At 42.1% G+C, this 18,569-nt stretch overlaps 1 protein-coding gene across 7 annotated transcripts in view; it reads left to right on the top strand.

The window, feature by feature from the left end:
- Klp10a (kinesin-like protein 10A) overlaps window positions 1-18,569 on the top strand; it is a 31,376-nt gene that overhangs the window by 2,702 nt on the left and 10,105 nt on the right. Inside the window, exons 1-5 of one of the 7 annotated variants that reach the window (XM_070664512.1) lie at window positions 11,197-14,286; window positions 14,673-14,767; window positions 15,066-15,194; window positions 16,767-16,889; window positions 18,115-18,145. In XM_070664512.1, coding sequence (XP_070520613.1) covers window positions 13,284-14,286; window positions 14,673-14,767; window positions 15,066-15,194; window positions 16,767-16,889; window positions 18,115-18,145 — 1,381 coding nt within the window. In that variant the 5' untranslated portion in view covers window positions 11,197-13,283. Of the gene's footprint in view, window positions 1-11,196; window positions 14,287-14,672; window positions 14,768-15,065; window positions 15,195-16,766; window positions 16,914-18,114; window positions 18,146-18,569 lie in introns of those variants that run through there. The other 6 variants (XM_070664510.1, XM_070664514.1, XM_070664515.1 and 3 more) reach the window with 6 other exon arrangements.

Here is an 18,569-nt window from a genome sequence, read left to right as displayed (position 1 = left end):
CTCGGTCACTTCTCGCTCGCGTAAGAACAGAAACATCGGATCCAATTCGAAACTGACGTCAGTGATGTGTCTATGTCTCGCTATCGATCCCGCGATTGTTTATATACCATACGTAACGATATCGATTATTCGACATACTGACACACGCTGACGATGGAATATAATCACGCGGAGATCGCTAACTATGATTTCTTCGGGTATAACTCTTTAAACGCCACTGCACGAGGTATCCGCGCGTGTCGCGCTTACATTTTTGACCTCAATTTTGATTAATTTCCCTAATAGATGAATATCATCGCAGAAGAACGAACTACATCTAACCTAGGCGATTTAGTCGAGACGCGTTTCTCTCGCGTCGCGTGCCGGGAATCGAAAGAAAGCCGCAGGAATTTAAAAAAAAAAAAAAGAAAAAAAAATTAAAAAAAAAACAGCGTGGGTAATAAATCTTTCTGGTAAAACTGCAAACTCATCCAGCCATTTCCGTTTTCATAAATTCTCGAAAATATCTCGAGATACGAGTCCTCCGGAGTTTCGGCCGGGCAGGTACGTCCGTTCTCCAGGTAGTTCTGAACGGAGAAAGAGATAGGAGCGCACGGAGAGTGGATATATCTTCCGATATTTAATTCAACGTGCTAGCGCGACCGCGCGCGCGCGCTGGATTTCATCAACTATAGACGACGCCGAGTTTCTCGCTCGGTGCAGTCTGCAGCTCGGGATGCACGATCGCCGGCCGCGCGCTCGCACGGCTTTACCGTTTGCTCGCGAAGCGAGCGAGCGAGCGGCGCGTTGTTAGGGGAGACCGGCATAATTGATCCGGCGGAACACCCGACCGCCAGACACAATAGTCACTTTTTCGAGCCGTGCGAAAAATATTCTGCGTAAACGGACTAGGCGGCAGCCGGGCGAGCTCTCGATCACTTTCCCGTTTCGCTCGTAACTCGCGGAAGTCTTCTCAAACTCCGGTTATTTCTTGCATTACGAAACTTACATTCATTTCCCTGGAGTAATTTTATTTTACTTATTTTATTTTTTCTTCTTGAAAGTGGAGATGCGTTTTGGGAGTTCCCCCCGACTATGAATAGATAACTCGGTTACTTTCAAGGAGATAAGAATTTAGCTTCGGCTATAACTCGGTGATATTTCGCATGATAAAAATGTACGTGATTCATTACGAAGGTAATAACAATTGAATCGATTGAACGTATTTATTTCCTTGGAGATATTATAAAATTATACTTGAAGTTAAAAGCGATTACATTTTTTTTTTTCTCTCGGAATATAATTGATCTTCATAATTCAACGTAGATTTAATCATTTATCATGTTTTTGGAAGAAATTTAGTGCGAGGCGGTATTCAGACTTACTAATCGGGGTTTAATCTCGCAGATAGGAGCCGCTGGCGTCTTCCATTATTTAGCGCGAAAATTTTATTAATTATTCAACGCGTTTGTACCGCGGCCGGCGAAACGCACTCGGCAATTTCGTTCGTCGAATGCTTACCGGGGCATTCATAATTCGCCGGGGTTCTTAAAGACCGCGCGGGAATTGCGTTATTGTTAACCACTTTATGTTGCGGCACGCATGGGAAGAAATATCATTGCGCTTTCGAGCGTTAATTCTTCTCTCGCAGTGTTTCCCAACCGACTCGCGGTATGATATCGCATATCACGAACGATTCCCAGATGCGGGTTAAAGAATTCGATAGATGCACCCTGGAAACTTGATATACTATTTACAAAAAAAAAAAAAAAAAAAAGAAAGAAAGAAAGAAAGAAATTAATTAAATCAAATTAAACTTACAATTAAATAGTTGAATAAAAATACAAGAAGGATGAAATATTGTGCAGTTTATTAAGAGTTTGGTGCAAACGCGATAACGTGCACTTCTTATCTCGCTAACATCTGTTACGCGACGGCGGGTTAACCGGGAGCACTTCGCTGCGGATTACACGCGTTATCTTGAATTACCGCCGTTCTCGCGTTTCCCCCGTGCTACCGTGTGAATAGAACTGTCATCGTCGTTAAATATCACACAGCTTCTCATGTAGAAAGAATCCACTTTATTCGCGAACGAAAATCCGCAAACTCGGTAGAGAGAAAGAGAAAAAAAAAAAATTAGCGATATTCACTCGGTCGAATGCGAACTTCCTCGCCGAATTTTGCATTCACCTTTTTACGGTGTCACGGTACGTGAGCCGGTGTCTAAGCGAAACACCTGGCCCTCCAGAAATACGATCGCGTGAATCAGACCGGCCCTCGGACACCTCGGACATATCGGTCGTTTGCGTTGCAAACGCGACACGATCAATATTGGCAATGGGTGCCTTCCGCTGGGCAGCCTCCTTGCACAATATGCACTTGCTTTCGAGAGGCTGGCTCGCCTTTCGCGAGCGCAAGCAAATCCGCGGCGTTTCCTTTATTTTATTAATATTTCGACACGTGCTGACTGTCAGTCGCGACGCTCGCCGAGACGATATCGATCTTTAAGTTTCGCCCGGCTGACTCGAAGAAGCGTGGGATGACTGTCGTATTTTATAGCAACGTTATAAATTTTTTCTTCGATAAATAAAATAAGAAATTTGAGTGTAATTTTGTATAACGTTTTGTCATCGGTAATTCTTTTTAACGTCAATTTAAAGGCTTCTTTAGTTGAGTCAAAGCTGACCCGAAGTTCGCTTCAAGTTTCGTGTTCCGAGATTAATTTACAATGCTTGTCGAATTAATTATATCGGCCGGCGAGTTTTATTTTTGAAAATGATGAGCCGCTGTCGATCAAGCACTGTGTCGCTTCATCGGTGATGCCACTTATAATTTATCATATTGCTCATCACGCGGTCGTGTCTGGGAAACTTGGATTATTTCATACATGCGCCGCGCACTTTACACAATATTAATCCGCCAACGCGGGATATTTCTAAGGCTTCCACTTGTCCTTGAGATTCAGATCGTCGAACGAGCTTTGTCACTGCGCTTGACGCAGCGAGATGTGCTGACATTTGGATATTTAAGTAGACAGATAAAACCGTATCTCGAATAATTATTATTAAAAATTACAATTTATGAAAAAGTATTAATAAAAATAAATTAATAATACAAATGAATAACTCATATTCTACAATTGTAAAGCTTATTCGCGTACTTCGTCCTGCTACGTAAATTACAACGACTTGCGGTAACTCTTTGTGACATTCCTCGCTTTTGCTCAGAAGACGTTCTCTCGTGATTCGCGGAAGCCTTAAATCGGAATTGGTGCGATTGCAAGATTAAAGGGCGCCGTGATTGGAATCGCGTGTCGTTTGGCTGCGCGCACTTGCGAAATTCAAGACGTGATTTTCCGACATCGCGTGTGGCTGGCAAATTCCGCGATGGGAACCGATCGACTTCCGGGCTTGACCGTGTGTGCGGATCGAAATTGAATTACGAACGTCGCGTCGGCGCGAGCTTTCCGCGGTCGAGTGCTTCGAAATTAAAGGGGATGGCGAGCTCCGCGGTGTTTCGCTTTATATAAATTCCTGCTGGTCCTGGAAACAGGTCTGCTAATATTGACGTAACGATAGCCCTTATCTTCTGCTCTCTGTCGATCTTCATTACCGTTCGACGCTCTCACAAGCCGAAATTCAGGATTGTTTCGCGGATATCGTCTCGCCCGCGATCAAACTGCTTTTTAAGTAGTTTAAGTAATACATTAAGAAATTTCTAAAGTTGAACGCTTTCAAATTAATGGAACAAGCGAGGTCTATTTTAAAGTGATAATAGAGTAATGGTGCATCGATGGCTCAGTTCTTATAATTAATCTCTTAGCGAAAGTGTCGAAGGTCATTGCCCCTCGCATAGTTTGCTATCTCCTACATCTGTAGCAATAGAGATGCCAGTTAAGTTCACTTGGGATTAATCCCGTAACTAAAGACATTCGTTTCTCTATACCTATTTATCTATTTTATTCCGGCCTATTTTTTGCGACATGTTCAATTTAAATATTATATGTATTTATACAATATATATATATATATTTTTTTTTAATTACAAAGATTTTTAATACTCTTATTCGGCGCTATGCGAACTTCTCAATATGTTTCAAGCTTCCCTGGCTCTGAAATGCGGCTCTGCTCTTTTATAAGACAATCGGTACGGTTTTTATTAGCGCGTTCTCTCCGTTCTCAGTGAATGAGTCAGAGCGGTCGCCAAGAAAGGCGAGGGTTTGCCAACCGCCGGTTACACGCACACGCGTGCACGGTTAATGTGCGTTGAAGTTTGTGCGAGGCACGAAATCAGTCATTTCGTAATTGCAGCCCGGAACGCGCCACCGGAAGCGCATCGATCATCTGCTTATCGCGAATCGCGCCGGTTATCTGCTCTCACCCCGAGATCATCACGTATGGAATTCTCTTCGTACACTAAGAGATAAATTATTATTAAATTAATTACAATTATTAAAAAAAACAAAAAAAAAACAAAAATCTGCGGAACGTGCAACGTAACCTTTTTCATAAATCTCCAAGGTATGTTCACGTTTACCTTGTTTTCGAAAGAAAGCCGTTGAAGGCTGTGGGACAACTTCCGTCACTTTGACAAGATCGTTCGCCAAGTTTCGTCTCGACCTTCTCCAATTGGCGGCTAATTCGTTGCGTCAGCCAGCAATCCCAGCTGAATGGGTGCCATTGAGGTCCCGCGGTAACGAACGTTTTGGTTCGTTAGCGAGACCCACCGGCGGTCTGATTAATCCGCGCGCGAGAATTTCCGACGCAATTGCGTTTTTCACGGACGTCGCGACGCGCTCTCACGCGTGAACACGGGATCGTCCTCGATGCAACGCGACCCGCCGCGAATTCCGCGAGAAATGTTCTGAAACGAGGTACGCGCATATTCGCGTGTAACAGTTTTTACGCAGCGCGATCAGCGAAACGCGTCGCTGGAGTGCAATTGCATCATTACTTTGTTACGAGAACTAAACGGGGAACATGGCTGCGAGAGCTAAGCTCAGGAAGGAGATATTTATATTCGCACGAAGCATTTAATCTTTTAGTATGAATATACGTAAAGAGTAACAACTTGTAAAATTTATTCTAAAGCCTCTTTCATTTTATTTGTTTAATGAGATTTGAAGAGCTTTACCTGCGTTATTCTTGGAATGCAATTAGGTTTTGGAAAACTTAGGAATATAATTAAATTTGTAGAATATGAATTATTATTAGGAGAAACAAACTTTTATGCAACGACGAAAGCTTAGACTCGTATTGTTTGCGTCGCTCGGAAGTGCACAAAAGGGTCTTTCTTCCGGCCGCTCGCATTCGAAATGTCAATCGGCCGAGTCGCGCCTAGCCATATAACGTATCGCGTTTACTATTGTCCATATTTAAAGCGTTTGGCCTTCGCGACCTGGAAAAAAAAAATGGCATTGCACGTGCGGCCGCACAATCTGGAAAACGCGCGCCGTTTTTGCGCGCGTTAAGGAGAAACGGTCGCTATTTGTCGCGTGTGATTCAACGCACCGGACAAACGATGCTTGAAATCTAATTCACCTGATCCCTCTGATAGTTGGTCCGTTTTATATTTATTTCGCCAATGTGGCGAATAAAAATTTCGAATCTCGGTGGTCTTCTCTCTAGGTGAGAGTTTTGATCTCTTACTCTTTTAGCAATTCGTTATATATTTTACACTCGAGAATTCGTCCTAGAAAAATGACTTTTCCCCCCTTAGAAAACGTTAATTAAAGGTTTAATTAATTTAGGTAATTTAGAATATATGCAAAGTGCATTAAATGCATTAAAAAAAAAAAAAATGTATAGCGTAAGTTTGTTGTAAACTTTTTTTTTTCTTTTATTTTAAGTTTTGTCACGCTTACTGAAGGGTTAAGGGAAATGTAGACCTTGCGGGTCGTGTGGGTTGCTGTGATTACCAGCGTCACGCGTTCTAATGCGCTCGTCCCGTTGCAATCTCTTTCATCCCGCGCGTTAACGGGCGTTCACGGGCAACGCGCGTCTATTTTCGTCCGCGCTCTATTTCGGCCGCGGTATCTGGAGCTGGCCAGAACGACAGTGGACAGATATCCGAGCAGATGCACTTAAGACGCCTACGTCGATATAAGCGGTGCGTAACAGGACGCGCATATTTGATAAGCAAGTGGGGGGGGACACGTTCGTCAATTACGCTTCGCGACGCTATTGATTACATCCCGCCGAACGGTGATAATAAGCGCGTGATCGCACGTCGACCGTGACATGCAGCATTATTAATTATTAGTTAAAATTTTGTTTAAACTTTTCCCAACTCGGAAAGTTGAAGCTAACCAATCCTGTCGATCGATAATGCAAAATTTTTTTTTTTTTTTTTTGTGGCGTGTGTCGTCAGTTTCTAAAACCAGTGCGTCTCATGATTTTTTGCGGCGCGTAACTCGTATCTTGTAGCAAACTTGTTAACGCGATTCTGTACTTTGGATGCGGCGCGGTATTGCGGTGCAACAAGTGGCTGGCACGCATTTTGCGTGCAATCCGTGCATTACGGAGAACGCCCGCACAAATAATACCTCGACGATGCCGCCGACAGACTCCGGAGACACCAAAGTAAAAGGATCGATGACTAATTTCGTACGACGTATCCCGGTCACCGCGATTAATCTCGTATCTCTACATTCTGGCAAGTCGCTGCGATAGCGTCACCCTTCGTCTTCTAACAAAATTCTAACAAAAATATATAGGTATTCTAGTTTTAGGATAAGTATAGGTATTATATGAAATCGAGCAAGAATTAACTTCGTTGAATTCAGTTTTTATTAACATTATTTATAATTAAATGCTCTATTTTGGCAAATATTCTCATATTTTCAAATTAGCGATACATTAATTAATTGATCGTGCGGTAAAAGAATATTCGAGTAGTTCACATTAATTACTAAAATTAATTTTCTTTCCATACCTATGTTAAATGAAAGGTTCGCTATTTGGGGGAATGCATACGTCATGTTGTACGAGGTACAAGGTATTCTTCTCGTATCTCCCTACCTTGTGTTTACTCAATAGTAAAAAAAAAAAAAAAAATGAAAGAAAGAAAAAAGGTGCAGACTCGCATAGTCCTTGTCCGAAAGCGCACCGCGAGTCGCCGAGACTCGCGGTACGTGTGGGCGCCGCAACCTTATAAGGACGTCTGTAAGGAGCCTCTCTCGGCCTCACCAAACCTCACCTTGCCTTATCTTATCTTACGTCACTTGCCGTCCCCGTCGTCCGTCGAGCGTGTGGCTCCTGTGTCTTGCATCCCCACGAAATCCGCTAGCTCGCCTCCTTCGCGCGCACTCCTGCGTGTAGCCCAAATTCCACTTTCCCTCGTTGCCACAGCATTGCTACAGACTCTACAGAGGACTTTAGTATAGAGACTTTGCGCTCGCACACGTTGAAACAAATCGGTGCCCGTCCGCTCGCGTGAGAAAGACGGTTTCCGAAGGTTTTGGACGGAAGATTTGATCGAAAGGAAAAGACAACGGGAGCGTTAAAAAAAAAAAAAAAAAAAGAAAAAATTGCTCGAGATATTATAATGAACGTGCCGAAGATCGTTTGTCGTAGATCACTGCGCGTAACATGAGGAGAACGACGACGTTGGCGTATCGCCAAGACGGCTCGATTCGGCTTTATCAGGGTTTAAGGGTGCCCGGGGCCGTCGTTCGAGAACGTAGTAGGAATTCTGTGGAATGCGAAACCATTTTAAACGCTGCTGTATATTTATCGGAGGCCTCTCGAGGAACGAACATTGTTAACGAACATTGTTGAAAGGTGCGATAATTAGTGCACAGTTATACGAGGCACCGTTCGTCGTAGATAAACTTCTAATTACTACATGGGGGTGTTTGCGAATAGCCTCCGCGCAGTCGATCCCATTGTTACTTTACAGTTACCATACTTACCGTGTACATTGAGGAAATAATATAGTTATTTTTGGCCTCAATTATGATTTTACGATACTTCTAATAAAAAAAAAAAAGTTGACGATTCGTTATGACGGTGGAAATAGTCGAATGAGTTATATTTATGGTTAGAAATATTATGAAATTATAGTTGAGGCTGGAGTTGTTTCTTAGGGTGTAACACAATTAATTACTCAATTATTATAAATTATTATTAAAATTTTATTAAATCTTAAGTGCTGAATTTTAATTAGGCTTTAATTAATTACATAAATTCAATTAAAGCACGCGAAAAAAAATTAACGCGTAACTTTTACGCGTAAATATTGCACGCGGTTACTTTTAAGATCCGAACAAGCAGGAGGATGATATAACACTCGTAGGCTTTTATGGCTGTCACATTTAGTAGAGAGCGTGGAGGCGTTGGCGTTCGTACAATAAAAATAATAGTGCAATGAGTATAACGAATGTATCGTTCGACGTTAAAACAAAGGCAAATTAAACGTCATTATAAAGATATCTTCAGCAACCATTTTTCTATACTCAATTTTACATCCAAATTTTTTAACATTAAAAACAAAAAAATTAATTATTTTACATAATTAATTTATAACCGTAAATCATCTCTACGTTGCGTTCTATCTTCTGCCATTCACTTCCCGTGGAACGATGTTGAACAATTTCGCGAAGACGAAAATTTGTTAATTTCTTTCGTCGAGCCTAAGCAATTTTGTTGAGCGCATAGCTGCGGGGCGATCTATTTGTCTGATCCGTGGAAGACTCAATTTACCTTTTCCCCTCTTTATTGGCGACTTCGCGGGCAGCCCAGCGTGCTACGCAGGCGTGCGTACAGTGTAATATACATATGTAACAGTTCGGGGCCACGTTACCTAGCCCAACCTCGGGAGCGAGCTCAGCCCAGCTGTTCCGGCCGCGGTGCCGTTAGCAACCCAGCCGTGGAAGCTCGTGATCGAGCCCCGGGTCTCGGCTGGTCGGTAACAGGTTCTTCTGCAAAGTGGCGGTCTTTCGTGTCGTCGTCGAGAACTAAAGAACGACTGCGTCGTTCACCTTCCACTCGCCCACCTCGGCTACACTGGTACCACCCGGCTGTGAATGCCTTGACGCGAAATCACACTCACCCCGGGTGCACTCCAGATGCTCCGTGTCCGGATACCCGTGTACTGTGACTGGTTGTTCGAGAAAATGGCAATGTCCAGCTGATCCCGGGGTCGATAGATCGCGCGCGATCGATGAAAGAGTGATGTACCCGGGCTTGAATCGCGCTTAGTTTCACGCTGATATTCAGGTTCAAGTTAGATCCAACTCAATGCTGCTCGTTCACGCATTGTCGCAAGGACGGGAACGTTCCGCGTGATCGATAAAGGACTTTTCATACTTGGACGCTACGAGAGGTCATCGGCTATATGTATATCATCTGGACCCCTTTGATTTTTACACGTCGACTTCCTTGTTTTAATGTTGGCTCGTAGTTTTGATTCTGGTATTTTTTTTTTCACGCGAAGATTATGTTCCTGCTTTCGTAGGCTCGTTTCGCCTTTCACTCGTGTACTTTTTCGCGCCCATTCTTTTCGATCTGGACTCTTATTACGTGGGTTAACGATTGAGTGTTATAAACTGCTTAAACTCCCCCATGGGTCTTAATCTATAATCCGGGTTCAAAAATCCGCGATATCGCAATGACGATCGGAGATGCAGGCGAGTGCTTCTTCGATGCGCGGAAGCCATTAATACTTTACGTGCGCGAAATACATAGGACATGTATCGATCTCAGTTCTTGCTGTAATATTCAACGAACGGAAAGGCATTCGCGGCACGAGTTCACGCCGAAAATGGAATGCTTAAATAAATTTTCAACACGTAGAATTTCGATGTACACTAAATAGATTGTTAATAATTTTTAATAGATGTTAATTACTTTTCTACAACACATTTAGAGCCTCGCGGTGCTCTTTCCTTTTGTAGATCGCTTCTCGATGTTCTCGCACGAACTTCTGGTGCAGATTAATCTTAATCTACATTTAACATACTTTACACTTTAATTTTGCGAAACTAGAACTGGGATTTTTAATTTTAAAAGCGGAAAAAAATTGGCCGAGGAGAGCGAGATTAGAGCTGATCCGGACGTTGGTAGAAACTGACATTAATCTCGTAGCTTGAAAATTACTTTCGATCGTCGGCTCTCTTAGTTTAGTTTCTAATCTTTATGACACACGAGATATCCTTGCTGCTTTCCATTTTCATTTCACCCGGTAATCTCACAAAAAAAAAAAAAAGAATTAATTGATCGCGATCAACACATTGCATACACACGCACGCATACGTATTATTTCTTTCGAAAATCTCCGCATTGTGTCGACGATACAATGCGACATCCTTCGCGCACGCTTTACACGTGACGGATCTGCGGCGCAGGAAGCCGCTGCTTAAATTTAATGTTCAATAGCCTGTGCGGCTGGACCTCCGAACCCAGGCACTTTAATGCCTCGTTTAATCGGGATAACGGCCGAAATTTATTTGAATGATAATCGGACGCGTGCCGATCGCCGTCGTTCCGCCATTATTCCCGGTCTGATCTTCGATCTCGCAAGGAAATCGCGCATTACGTCAGAAAACAGGTTGCTGATTAATCAACTAGTTATTTTAAAACACGGCTATTAATTTTATTTTTTTTTTTTTTAATAACTTAATTTTGTTTTTAATTTTATGTTATTAATTTTGTAATAATTTATTAGAAAGTTTTTGAGTAATTAATGTCTAATGAGAAAATGCGGTTAATTTATATAATTTTAAAAATATTAAGATTACTTTTTTTTTTTTTTTAATGATATAGCGGAGAAGAAATTCTTACAGCGATCATACCTGTCGAAGAGACACGATGCATTTCCGTGATACAGCAGTCTGCGTGTGTAGAAAAGACTCGACTTCCGAGCATACTGTAAATAAATATGGGCTGGTACCGGTGGTCACGCACCGGGAGCTTCGAGTCGCATATCACGAGCGTTAGATAAATCCGGTGCTACACACATCCGCATAGGAGATCGCTGGCGATCGATCAACCGGCTTTGAGATATATTTCTCCTTTAAGGCTGGAAATCCGTTAGCGTTTCTCGCGTTATAGGTTGAAATCACCAACTAGCGAAGTGCAGAATTATCTGAATTGGGTGGGACTTTTCTGAAACCAATTAAAAGCAATTAAAAAAAAAAAAAAAAAAAAAAAAAAGAAACGTTTATTGAACCGAGTTTATATTAATTTCCTTAAAAATTCTTTTCGAAGGAAAAATTTAATTTTGTACAGTTTTATTTTATATAATTTATAATAACGATAATAATTTTATTTTTTATTTTTATGTTTCTTTCGAAAACTTATTTACCGTATATGTATAGATGAGCGTATTCTTGCCGATTTTTTATTTTTCGAGCTCGCGAAAACTCGCACGGTTCTGTCCAACAATTAACGTGACGCCGTTAAATGATTATCGTCCGTGCTGCAACCGACGATACAAATCGGTCGTGGCGTCAGTTCACCTCCGGCCGCCGCGTTGCGACCGTCTCGCTCGATTCCGCCTGCTGCATTGGACTATTTCTCATCCCGAGATAGTCCTTGAATTATTTCCCGCCGTTCCGTTATCGTATTTCTCGAGTGATGCTCGTGCCGCAAAAATCTACGCGTCGTCGATCGTGACATTAACCTTCGCAGTTCTAATCGCGCACGTGACGCCGACACTCAATTATTAGAAGCAAAAACGGATATAATTATCTTATAGCCATGTAATAATTAAGTCTTTTTTCTTAATTTATCACGGATGAGTCGCACACATTTTTTTTTCTTGCTATACGATCCTTAGATAATATTTATTCAGTTTTGCGATCAAGAGATTTTAAGGTTTGTCAACTTGGGTGTACATACGATCGTGGTCGTCGTTTCTTTCTGGCCGAGTTCCTCGCGTGCATCTCGCCGGGCCGGAATCAGATGGAAATCGGTATCGTGACCGATAGCGCAGAACGCCCCGGCTCATCGAGGCGGGCCGGGAAATTGTTTGTATGGAGGGGACCCAGCACACCGGGTGAAATCAACTCGCTCTGGGAGTCGTGATAAATGCGCTTATGAAACGCTGTGAGAAGGACGTTGTCAGTCGATCGGGCTGAGTCGGGCGACGCTGATACATCGCGGATGCCCATACCGAGCGGACTCGAATTTGTGACAACGCGAGCTTCTGGTGCGACGTTAATTATCCCGTCCCAGTTTCACTTTATTAATTATTTCGCCGCGTTACACGCTTCGTGAACGACCGCGTGCGCGAGCTACACGCGCGACAAAGATCCCCGAGCTTCGCTGAATTAAGAAGTACGAAATTAGCGCCCACGTTGGATTAAAAAGAACTTAGACCTCTGATAAAATTCTTATGTGATAAAAAAAAATTTCTTTTTTTTTTTTCTTTATATCGTAGCATATTTTTAAAGCCTGCTTGTAGAAAGAAAATTAATTAGAAAGGTATTCTAAGATAATTAAACGACAGACTGGCTTTGATCTTGAAGTTTTAGCATTTGCATTAGCATTTTTATATTGAGCATTTGTGTTTGCTGGTGTATTACTTTATTGGTGTATTACGAAGCAATGAGTTAGACATCCCGGGAATGCTTTACGCAGGTTTACTTTTGGATCTCGAAGAGCATCGCTACAGTAAATGTGCCCTCCTCGGAAGGTAATTCACGATCGTGCATTTAAAGACGGTGAAGGGAAAAAAAAAGAACAATGTCCTCGGAGGCTAAAAGCCTGTCTCCTCTTTTTAAAGAACTGAGCAAAGTGCCGTGAAGAATTTCGTGAGTTTTCGCGCGCGGGCATCGTTCTGAATAAAGCCCGCACGTTCCCGAAAAGATTGCCGAATCGATTGCCCGAGTCAGTTCTCCGTTGCCTTCGATTCGACGATAAACTTTCGGTGATGCTTGTCGCAAGGTACTGCGGGATTGTATCCAAGTTCGAACAAATTGTTATCAATGACGGAGCAGTGCGAACATTGTGTCAATCTTTTCATTGCCCTCAACAGCGTAAATGGAGCGAGAGCTGCTCTGGGACATTATCGGATGATTATAATGGCATAATCAGCGAGAATTCGTGAGAAATCGCGAGAATCCAAGTTAACATATCGTGAGAAAAGCACTGGAGTGTATTTGAAAATTAATATATTAAAATTTATAAAATTATTAATATTATTACAGCTTTTTTGATAAAGAAGAAGAAATATTATCAGCTAGATAAATTGCATTTATAAGCGGACGAAGACAAAATTAATGTGACTAATTAAATGCCAAGTAAATCGCCGCTGATAACATAAAATAAATTGAATCAAAATTAATTTGCTGTAAATTAAATATGGATTGGTTATCTCTTTGTGTCTGTGGCACAAAGCGCAATTCCACCGAGAAGAAAATCAAAAAGAACGGAAGACGCAAAAAGGGCAAGAAGTCTAAGAAAAGTTTCAAGCAGAACGGCTCTCACGGCTCGCCACCGTTCATTGTCGAGAATTTTCTGCGCAAATCGCAGGACGATCAGCCGAAAGAAATCGGGGAGAAAGAATGGATAAACAAAGAGATTGCTAATTATCTGAGTGATTGCGCGAAAAATCATATCGGTGCGGCCGAGCAGATCAGCCCGTCGAAAATCGACGACTCGTCGTCTTATCACATCGATGACGATCGTGAGAGCTTCGAAAAGGACTCCCTCAGGGATTCGCAAGAAAGCGTGAGCGAAGCGACTCGAGAGCCATGCGATATCGATTATTACGACGATGTAATGCGGCATTCGAGACGCGCGTCGAGCACGGCGGCTGAAAACAAGAAGCAAGTCGAATGCATCTCGGACGAGAGAGAGCACGAGGAAGCGGACGAATCCGTGTCGAGGTTCGAGGGACCAGAGGATTTGTCTTGGACGTCGATGCCCGAAGACAAATCGGATACTGTTCCTGAGTCAAGCTTCGATAGAAGCGAGAGGGTTTCGTCAAGAATTAATTTTTTAAAAGAAAAGCAGGACAAGTCGAGAGCCTCCCCAAAGAGAAAAGGGGCCAAGGGTGTTCTACCGCCGATCAAAGGGACGTCTCGGGCCGAGGTTCGCGTGGACAATGAGAAATCGCGAGTCCACGGAGAGACGAATAAATTCGGCTTCAAGAAAATTGCGACGCCGCAAGCCGAGCGGATCGAGGTACGACGGAAACTGAACTCGTGCAGCTTCGAAGTTCGACCACTCGAAGATGAGGAACGAGGCGGTAAGACGACGAGGACGCGTGGCGAGGGGTCCATGATACCCAGACTCGCATCCCCAATGCGGCAGGGAGCAAGTTTTCGCAAGAACGAGGAAGATACAGAAATTGAGCAAAACGGTACATCATTGCGCAGAAAGCAACTTATGTGCACGTATGACGTACAAAAAAAAAATTAGAAATGCAACGCAAAAATGGTTTTTTTTTTTTTATTAAATTGCAGTAAAAAATATTAATTTTTATTTAAAAATCCCGATTGTTTGCTTAACTTGGCAGCGTTATTAAAATAAAATAATATATTACAATTTAATTGATTTAAATGTTTTTTTATTTATTATAATTTATTGCGGTATTTATATTTCGTGATGAGATGCTGCAGGTCTTCTATAAAGAAAGATACGCTTTGTTAAGTAAAACAACGAACATTCGCGGTACACTCGTCGGTCGAGTCATTATAATCGTATTACTACAGTTCTTAACATTGCAATGTACAATTTTTGTTTCAGGTCGCGTTCACTCGGCGGTCGTCTCCGGTATCAATTTAGAGCAACGCACCGTAACTGTAGAATGGTTCGAGAAAGGAGAAACCAAAGGCAAAGAGGTAAGTGCGTTCACAATTATTCCGAGCGGTTTATAATTACTCACAAGTAGGGAATTACATGTTCGGGTGAGAAAAAGCTGCTTCTTTAAAATTAAATAGAATTATTATTTAATATAACGAAACACATTATTAAGAGCTGAAATATGATATTCGCTATTCAACATTTCTTTATTTTTTAATCATTTTATTAACCTGTAGAATTCTTGTTATTAATTTAAAAGTGCTTTTCTTTGTCGTAAAACATTGCTTAATTTCTCGTGGATTTTATAAAAAAAAAATTTTTTAATTTTGTCTTTAGGTGGAAATCGATGCGATTCTTGCTTTGAATCGCGATCTGAACCAAAAGATGATGGAAACGCGAGGTGAAGTGATATGTGCGTTACCGCAGATGATGAACAACCACATGCTGGCGTCTTCGAAAGCAAGGGTACGTATATTTTAATTGGCTTTTCTCAAGAAATGTGATTGAAACGTCGAATAATGCGTATTAATTTTACATATTCATAGAATTAGTTAAATTATTGACGGCGCGAGAACTGTCGCTCTTTCACGTTTTCCTTACTTTAAATCTTGGAGGCTTTTCAAAAATAAAACCACGTACATGAAAGAATATCGCGGAATTAACGTGGTACAAGATAACGGAGACCGAGGTCTTAATTTTCTTCTTAATTAGTTTTCTAATTTAACAGACAGGTTTGAGATTACAGGAGTTCAGGAATTACTTGTTTGTCCAACAGATCAGCGGAATAGTACTGCCGTTAGACAAGCGAGCTCTCGCGATCATTCAGACGCTGATCCGTGAATGACGGCGCGCGTGCCACTTTGCGAGTCGAGGTTCAAGCTTAAGCGTAAATTCGCGGTCGATCATCGACTGCCTCGGCTGGAATTCTGTTTATCGGTTGCCCGGGCTACGTAAAATAACCTCGCTCCTAATATGGAAAGAATAATCCGATCCCGCGTCTCGTGGCGTTTACACCGCGCTAGACATGTTCCAGTACGTGTACATCTTTCAGGTAGGAGTTCCCGTCACTCGTAATCAGTCCATCGAGTCTTCGAATCCGACACGTGTCGACGACACGGAATCCGATTTCGTCGGATCTTTTTTTCCCGTCACGTGGACCCCCGCGGTCTTAGATAAACAATTGCGACTTCCGCCGCAAACTCGCATTGTGCGTTCGTTTTTTCTTTCACTTTTGTAGAGCTATCAAAGGGTTTTTTTTTTAGATAGACCCCGAGTTAGTTCTAAGCAACTGTTAGACGTTCGATCGTGTAAATTTAATCTCATGTTAGTAATACTTTTGCCAACGATGACAATGCGTCATATACGTATGCAAAGTGTTGCGACAGTCGTATTTTTTCTGCAGCAGAATGCTTGATTTATACACGGCTGAAAAATTGTTGACTTATTTTATTTTATTTTATTTTATTTTATTTTATTTTATTTTATTTTATTTTATTTTCAATTTAAAGTCATCGATTTCTGGAAAAGCTTCGCCTTAAAAAGATCGACGTATTGAGTAAAATACATATTTTCATTATTTTAGCTGAATTAGGTAATAGATAAATCTTGATCTGAAGTTTACGATAGATACGTTCCTTCGAAAACTCAAGAAACCTAGGATTTAAGGGATCTCAAGCGTCAAAGAATCTAACTTACAATTTTAAAATGCATAAATGTTTCCAAGCAATTTTCAGACAAGTCGAATTGGCAAAAGTCAATGTCTCGCGCTTTCATTTTCCGCTACTAACATGGTAACATCTTTTTTTTTTCCCTCCATGGACGCTGCTCATAATCACGGACCTCGTGTCGACGATGGACCACTGATAAAACAAACCCGATCTCGAATGCGAAACGCACGTCGTCTCGGCCATCGCTCATCCGCAAAATTGCCATCCTTCTCGGCGATTGTTCCCCTCATCGATCCCCTCGGCGGCTTTGCCAATCGCGGATGTAATCGTCTGATTGAATTACGTTAAACTGGCCGCGATCTGCGGTAAGGAGCCGGACTCCTCGGCCGAGGAAGACGAGGGGGTCGACGAGACGGAGAACCATGAGGAGGGCTCCCTCGGACGCCATGGTGGTCACACCACGAGAAACGGCCTCGCATCCGCAACGCTTCCTGTACGAGTCACATCTCGTCTCTCGGTAACGCGCACCACCATTCCCCTTCATCATCACCGCAACTGCAACGCACGATCTCCATCTCGCAGCATCCGCAGCCACCCGCCGAACTGACCTTAGCATCTCCGGAATGCCCGAAGAGGTTCACGTAGTCGATTTTACGACATCGCGAATTTTATCCCTCGAATCGCGGCTACGCGAGGGAACGATACAAGCAGATGCGGCGCATAAATTGATCTTTGAAACTTTAATTTCACGTAATATTTCATGATCACTGATCACTGCATGTGCGCGAGTAACGTCACGCGTCTTTTATTTAATATTTAATGTCGTTTGTGAAATTAAAATCTAGCCAGACATATTTTAATTTTCTGATTATTTTGCGGGTCGTAACTATGATACGGAATATATCGTGACATTTATTATATGACATAAATATCAATGAAAGATACGCGTTAAAGCGTTCAATAATTATAACTTGTAATATAAAATACTCTGCGTTTAATCTGACTGAGATTTTTAGTCATCGTGGAGCTTGAAATTATTTAAAGTTAAGGCAAACCGGTTTTTCAGATATTTATCTCGGACTATTACTTTTCGAGTGAAAACTTAAATTGCAAATAGAAGCGCTTCGAGATTTGCGTCAAGAGCTTTTCTCGCACGGGAGATGCTAACGGAGCGGTTCGCGGCCTCGCATCTTTTCCTCCGTCGGCTTCTCCCAAAACGCCCGTCCACCAGAGCACCGCTGTACTTGCTAATATTTCTTTTCACCCTTTTCGCACCCTCTTGAGTTAGACGGGATCTCAACAGGCGGATATCTCGAGTAGCCGAACTTCCAGATCGCGCCGCACGTCATTCTCTCATTGTTACTCGCGCCGAAGTGCTTTGGTTTCGTAATGAAAAGATCGCGCGATCGCCTACCACCGTGACTGGGTCAAAAACCGTGTCGTTACGTGCGGCGATCGATACGCAAGAGGAACAAGCGGGCGTGATTAACGCGCGATCGATACGGGCCTTATCTTCCGCGTTCTGGCAAAACGTGCCGGCAAAACACATGTATCATACACACCTGGCTTCTCGAAGAAGCACCATTTTATTATTTTTTTTTCTTCCCATTTGCAGCAGCATTTCTTAGATCGTAAGACGGCAAACACTTCTCTTCGTTGCACGAAGAAATTATCCTCCCCATTTCAAATGACTAAGACTCGTGTTCTTTATTTTTCAGCACTCCACCAGGCCGTCTATTCCAGTGAAAGGTACGTTAGCAGCGTGGACTCCGATCCTGTTTCGTGAAACTTTGTTAAAATAATCGCCAGTTATCAGTGAAATCGTAACGTGGCCACGGCATGCTCTATGTTACGTGTAAAAATCCCAACGGCGACGTCTGTATTTTCGCATTGTCTGTAAAAACGCGTTTTAATTACATCGCGGTAATAGGATGAAAAACTTAATAAAGCCGAAATTAATTGCACGCGTTCGGTTGCACGATATGCGTTGAAAAAATATCGTTACTTTTGAACGCAATGACGATTATACGATATTTCTAATAATAAATATAATCGATAATTATATTTATAATTGACTCTATTATATTTATAATGGACTATTATATTTATTGTTAGAAGTATCATTAATTATGACTGGGTTCAAAGGTAACTTTATTTTCTTCTCAGTGTGTGT

This window comes from Cardiocondyla obscurior, linkage group LG12 (assembly GCF_019399895.1).
Source record: "Cardiocondyla obscurior isolate alpha-2009 linkage group LG12, Cobs3.1, whole genome shotgun sequence".
NCBI lineage: Eukaryota > Metazoa > Arthropoda > Insecta > Hymenoptera > Formicidae > Cardiocondyla > Cardiocondyla obscurior.
The sequence above is the reverse complement of the archived record's forward strand: the minus strand, read 5'-3'. Positions and strand labels throughout refer to the sequence as shown.